The 8710-nt window shown below is 39.8% G+C and overlaps 1 protein-coding gene across 1 annotated transcript; it reads right to left on the reverse strand.

Annotated features, from left to right (window-relative positions):
• Positions 1 to 1429: 1429 nt before the first annotated feature.
• Positions 1430 to 8497, reverse strand: LOC104273368 (LIM domain-binding protein 2; the record flags this gene model as incomplete). Its single annotated transcript, XM_009868686.1, has 3 exons — positions 1430 to 1513; positions 3139 to 3261; positions 8325 to 8497. Coding segments are annotated over 3 exons (380 nt in total), but the record flags the coding sequence as incomplete, so codon positions are not given.
• Positions 8498 to 8710: the final 213 nt, after the last annotated feature.

Consider the following 8710-nt stretch of genomic DNA (forward strand, 5'->3'; position numbering starts at 1 on the left):
CAGCCTTCCTGTAGGCTCCCTTCAGTTATTGGAAGGCAGCTATTAGGTCACCCTGAAGTCTTCTCTTGTCCAGGCTGAACAATTCCAGCTCCCGCAGCCTGTCCTCATAGCAGAGGTGCTCCAGCCCCTGGATCATCTTTGTGGCCCTCCCCTGAACATGCTCCAACAGATCTATGTCCCTTTTATGGTGGGGACAGCAGAACCGGACACAGTATTGTGCCATATTCTTCTTTCAGTTACGCTACAGCAGACCTGCCCTGCACAACCCAGACAATAATTTGAACAGTAACTTTTATGCTAACACCACATAAGCAACAATCGGCAATGGTTTGTCATATTGGGAGAGTGAGTGCAACTATAGGCTTTCTACAGGCTAGAAAGAGGCTTTCTATAGGCTAAGAAAGAGATCTCACCACACATCTCGATCCTGCACACTGTCCCTGCCAGAGTTCAAAAGACTCTAGGGGTAGGACTCTGTCCATAGGGAAGACATTACTAGGTTAATAGACTTGAATGAAGTGCAGCTAAAATATAGAATGTGAGGTACAGCTCTATGTTAGGCTGAAAATAATGGCATTTTCTAGTGCTCTTGTTATCTTAAAAAAGCATCTTGAATAATTACTCACACAATTAAAAGGAATAATACCAGATATTCTTGGCCAAGTTAGCTTGTATCATTGAGCAATTTGCTTCATTTTACCTACTAATGGCATTTCTAGAAATAAGAAAAAATCTGAATTTTAACCTTGAAATACGAAGTCTACAAACCCATATTTCAGTGTATGCATTGCAAGCCCACACCAGGGAATACTTTCAAAAATAAAAATAAACTTCCAAACTTTGAATGCACTTTAAGGGTCAAAAAGCAATGGGAACAAATGCATTATTTAATCACAAAACCCACACTCGATTCAGTGCAAGGCTGAGGAGGAAGCTCAGGTTCCCAGAGGCAAGGGAAGTGAGCACTGCTTTGAGGGACTGCTGCGAAAAGGGCTGCAGCTGAGCTTTCCCTCAGCCCTGCCTCTGCCTGGGAGAGGTGGAGAGGTCGAAGAGCTGCAGAAGACAGGCAGCTCTTAATAGGAACGAGCTGCCATTTTCTCAGGAACAGTGAAGCAGAGAGGAAAAATGGTGGAGAACTCCTTGCTTGCAAAAAATAAAGCCATAATTCAAAACTGAAAAGAAAAACTGTTAAAAACAAGGGCTACTCACACATTACTTCGACTCTATGACAAAATTCTTATCCTTTTTCATGGCACATAGTTACCAGCTACATCTTTATTACAGTCTCTGTGTTTCTCCTTCACCATTATTAAGGGTTAGGTCCATTTCTTACCTGACTGGCACAGGCTCTGCTCTCATTACCTTGATTCAAAGCTAACAGCAACTTTTAAAAAATGCTCACAATAATCACCAGCTATGGTATGCTTACCCTGAGGTAGTTGAGAGTGAAGTTTGTCAGACCCATTCGAGTGATGTTTTTGGACAGCTGCTCCAGCACCTGAGGGTCTTGTGCCTAAACAACAGAGGAAAAAGGAATTTTCACTTTGCTTTTTGTCTATTTGTTTTTCTCTATGCTCTTGGTGGAGTGCAGGGAGGGTTCTCTGAAAAGTGGTGCCACTCCTATGCAAAAATTACACATGGATGCTAAATTTATGTATTATGATACAGAGTACTGTTTGCATAGGAAAATGTAAAGCGTTATGAAATTGGAGCAGAATAAATACTGTTTTTCAATATCTTCCTTCAGTCCCTGCATACAGACCTAGGAGAATCAGTCATGCACAAGGTATATAAGTGAGCAGGGCCCCACTAAAGAGCTTCCTGGAGGATCACAGTATGCTTTGCACCTTCGATTTGGTGGCTGGAGTCCTATAAGACTAAGCAGATAAAGGCAGGAATAGCAAAGGTACCGTGTTCTATTTGTGGGTAAGAAACAGAAGCAAAGAGAACTCATCAAGGCACCTTCAGCAGAGCTGATCACATAAGTGCTATTAAACATGGGCTGGAGAACCCTCGTGGTCTAAGTTATTTTCTCAGAATTAAACAGGAAAAAATGCAAGTACAGTCCTTCTGTGACCCTAGCCAGGAGCTTTACCTGTGAGACCAGCCTCCTCTTTAAAATGAGATCAATCTCATTACTAAAATTAATACCTGCTGCTTGCTGGCTAACCTGCTTCCACTCTCTTTGAATTGCAGCAGCTCCCCTAAATACATAATGTCGCTCATGGCCATCCTCGTTGTCCCTTAATGGGATACTGCTGAAGAGTTCAGAAGATCAGCCCTCTATAATAAAAGATAACCCTAGGAGAAAAATGATGGGGTAGCTTTTCAAAGGTATTTTCTTCAGGCCTGTAACAGTATTTTCAAAAAAGACTAGGCTTCTTCAGTTATTCAAAATTCCTCACTAAGGATATATATTTATCTATGGATATCTAAGTAACTCAATGTCAAAATAGAGGCATGTATTTGGGCCTGTGCTCTTAAACTCTATGAAACCATAGTCCTACAACTAATTTTGTATATGGAGCACTAGTTACTAGTTGGAATGCTTCTACAGTGTGAAACTAGGAGTTGTAAGACTGTCGTTGGTTTCTCTGTAATAATTTAAATATTTTTACTTCAACTTGTAGAATATTTAATAACTTAATATTCTGTTGTGTGTGTTTTCATTCAATTACATGAGAAAAGTCTTGAAATGTGAGAAAAGAGAGAAGATCTGGATTAAAATTCTAAAGGTTTCTAAGTAAATATGTACTAATTACTTATTTACTGCCTCATGCAAGGATAACGTTAGTTTGCTTCACTTAAAGACTAAATATAATTTATAACAATGATGCAAATTCCCTGACTTTAGTATAGTTCATATCAATAAGAACAGATTTTGGGACCAAATCATAGAGACCACCAAATGGGATTAAAAGGAAAACTATGTGCTAAAACAAAATGAAAACATAGCAACAGTGGCAACAACAGAGCACTGAGAAACAAGGGAGTGACGAAAGTACTTGTAACTGGACGTAGCTGCAGGCAAAACAAAATATTTATAGTTAATTGCCTTGGGTGTGAAATTTGCTGGAGTTCTTCATAAACCTAATCTCATTTCTTTGCACTAGGTCAAGTGAAAAAAGGATTACTTACATGCATGGCTAGAATGCTGCGTGGGACTAATTCTCTGTACTGTCTAATAGTAAAGTGCCATGTTTTTATTCTCATAAGATCATCAAAAGTAAACTCCAGGATAAGACGTCCTTCTGTGCATACCTAGAATACATAAAATACATTACATAAATTCCTAGGAATTTTGTTTTCAATGGTATTGTATCATCGATTAATCAACATTCAAAAATATCAGAGCAGTACTCTATTGTTCGTTGCCGCTAGATTAATTGTTTTCCTTTCTCTTGGGAAGAAAAAACAAATGTGGGAAAATGACTTCATAGGCCTTACCATGGAAACAGTAGCTTATAATACTATAGATTTTATAGCATTTTACAAACATAGAAGATTGTGTGCTCTAAATCTTATTTATTGCATCAATTCTCTTGCCCTCACAGTTTGCTACTGCTAATTAATTACTGAACATCGCACTGGAGGTGGCTGTGGTGCGACTGCGTGCACTTGATGTCAACTGCTGACCCAGTCATTCCCAACCTGTTTTATGTTGCCCTTTCCTTACAGTAGCTCAGCATATAAGCCTTCCTTTCATGTCCAGTTGGAGTACACAGTGCCCTGAATGCCTGTGGCCAAACCTGATATTTTTTTTCCACTTTTGTTCCTTCTTGTCTTTTTCAAGTGTTCTTGTCTTTTCTAGTCATTTTATCCCACTTTTATTTTTTCTTCCATTTCTTATCTACTTTTAGGAATGCCTCCTTCCAAGGCAAACCAAAGGAGGTGTCTGCCGTCGGGCTGCATGAGCTGCATTGCCACGGCAGGTTTGAGAGCCAGGGGAGCAGAGGAGAGGTTGCAGGCATGGACAACGGAGCTGCTTCCACAGAAAGTGGCTCACGCAGTTTTGTGAGGAGCCTCGTCAAATTAAGGAGAGAAAATATGGGAGGAATAAATGCAGAAAGTGGGCACTACCTGTAAATAAGAAATAAAATAAATTACTGTGGACTTTTAAACAACTGTTACTAACTTCATGTGGAATAGCTGTTGTGGCTCTGATCTTCTCTAAGGTGCAAAATAGACACCTGGCATCTTATCTTGACTAGGGGTACCATGAACTACTGCAAATGATGCCTGATCTGAAAATTTGTCTTTGATGCTTTTTTAAAATTTGGAGTATTAGAGTTACAACTCCTGTTCAAAGCAAACTTGCAAGTGCACAGGGTATAGATATACTGTGGAAACAGAGTGTAATGGCTTTCGAAAGAAAAGGGTTCTGCAACTTTGATTTTAATACAACTAATACTTGACCGAACAACTAGCCATCCTAGATAGAGCTGAATCTGTTGAGGCTTTTTACAAGCCCCAGCTCAGACTTGGCTAGCTCCCACTTGGGCAACGTGTGGCTTTTCTGGTTAACATTTCACTTAACGTCATCAGAGGTTTTCCTCCAGGTTGCTTCTGCAAAAAACATGTAGGTAATTTTAACAGGCATGCTACAGAGACAAATTACTGTAGACTTACAAAGGAGAATCTTGCAACAGGTTCTCATCTGCCCTTTTCAACACACTTTAGGGATGCCTTCAAATTTTTAATGTAACTTATTTTGTCATTTGACCCTATTTTTGATTTTCACATCGCTTGCACTATGATAAGAAATTACACAGGGGTACACATGCACTCACATATGGATTCACAGAAGAAGCAAAACGTTTTATGTTAACGTCACTATGTTGAGGCCAGAGATAATGATTAGTGACCAGTTAACATGAAAATATTTCAGGTTCAGAATATTTTTTTATAATAATACCTGTGGCTTCTCAAATGATTCTTCTCTTAAGCTCAAAACCCCACAGGTCTTAGCAGATTAATTTTATGCACTGGCATTAACAAATTTTAATAGAAAAACTGAAACACATTCCTTATATTGCAGTGGTAAAAAATTTATACATCTTATAAAGAAATTTAACTTCCTTATGTAGAGCAGAATTTTATGCATTGCTTTTAATCAATAAAATTGGCACAGTTCTTATTTTAAATGGGCCTCTTTTTTTTTTTTTTTTTTTAAAGCTGCCTTTTACATAGAATCCAAAAAATCAAAAGGGTCTCCAATTAAGAAAACATTTTCTGTTGTGCTGAATTCATGTTACCGTACTGTGAGCTCTGACATTTTGTTTCTGTGGTAACCAAAATCAGCTGATTAGTTGGCATGGCAACAGAAAAGATGTAATCCCAGCAGACACACTCTAATCAATGCCCCCAGCACAGATGGTCTCCGGAGGATCAACAAGAAAGAGGCTGGCAGGCATTCAGTATGTCACGTGGTTGCTCTAGACTAGGCCAGGAAAAAACTAAAAAAGAACATTTCTCAAACTAACCAATAGCTTTTTAACCCCTTCACTGCACTTGTTAATTGTAGGAATTTCAACTGCTCGCACCTACGAAAACCTGCTTTGGTCCTGTGCCTTATTGCTCAGAGTCTCGCTCTCCTAACATGGGGCATCTTTCAGAAGGCTTCCCCTTTTATGAATGACCATTTCTCAAACCCGAGTTGTTGCTTGAAAAGAAACCTAAAGCTTACACCAATCTGGGAAATGCCTGAGATTTTTAGTAAGGATTAAAACCACTGAGTTTTAAGGGCTTCACCTATAAAATCCAGCTGATGGCCCCTTGGTTGGGCGCAGGAATAGAATGGATCCAGTGCACGGTGCCCACTGCTCTAGTGGTGAAGGCAAAGCTCACCTCTGCCAGTCTCTCAGGGAATATAAACATCACTAACTGCAGAAAAACAGTTTGCCCACACATAAATTTGGAGTGTCAGTAAACATGGTTTACATAGACATGAGACTTGGGAGGACTCCTAAAGCTTTCCTTGACCCAAGGGAAACAAATACAATAGTCAGAGCTCCAGTTTCTTCTTTTACCACATTTAATTCATGCCATTGAACTGTATTAAATTCCTTATTGTATTTGTCTATACCTCGATAAAACAATTTTTAACTGTGCGACACTTTACAAGGACCTCTTGCACTCTAAAGACAAGCTGGACTATTCATATTCTTACTGCTAGGCATGTTCTAGCCACATTTGTTTGAAAAAAAATGGAAATGCCACTTTAGATATTTGTCCAATGATGCAGTATGCAGTGAGTTGCTCCAACTAGGAAAATGTTGAAATGAATAAAATGCAGCTGTAGATTCCTGATTGAATACATGGTGAGAACTGTTTCAGCCCATTATATGAAGAGTTAGTGAATTTGCAGCTTGGAAATTGTTTGTGAAACTGAATAGCTAGTTTACATTTTTGTATTAAAAAAACGCTTTGTGGTAGTTTCACTGGGTCAAATTCAGACATGATCTAAGGAGCTATACAGTCCATTGGAGTGATGCTTCTTATGGGTGGGCTGCTTTGTTCCACCAACGATGCTGTGAGAGTAGAAGTTTACCTTTGGGTATAAGAACTGTGCCCTTAGTACGTCTGCTAGAAGCTACACATGCATAGTAAAGACAACATTCGGCTCTAACTTATTTAGAGTAATACATTCTTTTCTCCCTTATTCCACCAACTACTCTGTTTTACTTCAAACTACTTTTACTAACACAGTCATATTTTAAATGCACAACCATTAAAACTCCCCAAGTTTTCTCCTGGAATCCAAATCACATCCCCACTTGAACTTTTCTACTGGGGTACAGAGGTTTATTTTGGAACCTGCAAGAGAAACGTCAGGGCTGAAGCAGTCCGTGGGCTGCCAGGGCTGCAGCAGATGGAGAGGCTCACTGTGCACATTGGGACGGTGCTTCAGGAGGTGACTCTGGCCCCCCTAACCCAGCCCAGTCCCCACGGCTCATCTACCCTTGACTTTAGATACTAGCCTCCTTTCCAAAGTAACAACACTGTAATGTGCTGCCATGATAAGTAGAATAAATTAATTGAGACAAGTGTGTTGTATTTACTGAGTCAAAAAAAGCCACCACACCCAACGCTTTATTTGCTACTGCATTAAAGCTAACACAAGCGGAAGTGACACAGAAATCGCTTTAGGGAGCTTCGCAGAGAAGCAGCTCCTGTAGACCCTCATCACGTCCTCTGCAATGGCCAGCACGCACAGCTCCTTGTGAGCAGTGAGGTGGCAAAGAGGTGCTACCTGGGAATATCTGGCCTTTTTGCATCTCTCGATGTAAGTCACAGGGAGTCTGGAGTGGGGGAGCTAGAACGACTACACGGTTAAGTGCACACCTCCCAGCTCATCGGTGCTCCACACACCAGCAGCTTCCTCTCCCTCTTCTTTAAACCCTACTCCAAGAGCCATGAAGATGGCAGTGTAGGACACGTGGGCCCTGGTCACGATGCGGTCAATAGCCGGTGCCTTTTTTGACTCTAAAAACTCCACAGTCCTGCTGGCCTATGGGTCATGGGCTATCGTCTCCTGCTGCCCCTTCTCCTTTCATACTTTCCTCCATGCAAAGGTTAAAATTCATACAGATGAACAGGTACAAGATGGAAAATTAAAATTTCCTGTTAATGTATGAAAGGGGACACTTCTATTTTGAAAATCAGGCTACTGATTTTTTTTAATATAAGAAAATTTTTATCATTTGTATTTTCCATCTTTTTGGTACTCTAATAAATATATGGCACTCAGTTTAATTACAGGACTGGAAGTGGCCAATGCATGGAGATAATTCACTATCAATTACAAATATTGAATATTCACTAACTGCTGATATAGAGCATGTTTAAATCAATTGACTCCTTCCATTGACTTCACTGCCTTTTGGACTGGCATCCTAGTGTATTAAATCACTGTTTTCCTGGAGATTTATAGTCCTCAGACTGGATAAGTATCAAATGTAATACATATCATCCCAAATGGTAGGTACCAGCAATGTGAAATCTCATTGTTGCTTTAAAATCAAGCCCAAAGAAAAGGAAGTGGGCAGGTGGAGTTTAATTCATGTACAACTGACGGTTCTGGCAACCTGGCATTACGTACTTTTCTTGCAGTCTTCCTGGGAGAATTAGAGGATGCCCACCGTATTTTCCAGTCAAATAATGAATACAGAAAATAGTAATTAAACTGCTTCAAGGGTTTTCAGTATCAGAAATAATCTTAGTCTACCAGAAAAAAATGCAACAGCCAATATTTTTCACCCTTATGCACAGTGAAAAAGAAAAAGAAAAACCAACAACATGCTTTATCGAGTCTTCCCTGTTACCTTGGTAAACATGGGTTTTCCATGCTGAGTGACCATGGTGCATTGATCACAGTCCACTGTGATGGATGAGTTGTGGTATGACTCTTTTGAGTGCTTGAGAATGTAATACAGGTCTGTTACACCTCCTTCAAAGACAGTGCTAAAATAACGAGGAATGAGGGTCCTTCCAATTGCTGTGAGGAAAATACAAAGCAGAATTCAGCAAATGCTCTAGGTTATAAAATCTCAAACCATTTGCTAACAGAACACGAATAATTTTAAGTGCAATGAAATCAAACTTTTATTTAACGATTATAATACATGTTCTCTGTCTGCTGTAGAAATGAAGTTGCGCCTGCTCCCATTGAAGTCAAGGAAAATGGGTTATTCCATTCAGAGGGAGTGGG

Source organism: Apaloderma vittatum, unplaced genomic scaffold (assembly GCF_000703405.1).
Source record: "Apaloderma vittatum isolate BGI_N311 unplaced genomic scaffold, ASM70340v1 scaffold8124, whole genome shotgun sequence".
In the NCBI taxonomy this organism is placed as follows: domain Eukaryota; kingdom Metazoa; phylum Chordata; class Aves; order Trogoniformes; family Trogonidae; genus Apaloderma; species Apaloderma vittatum.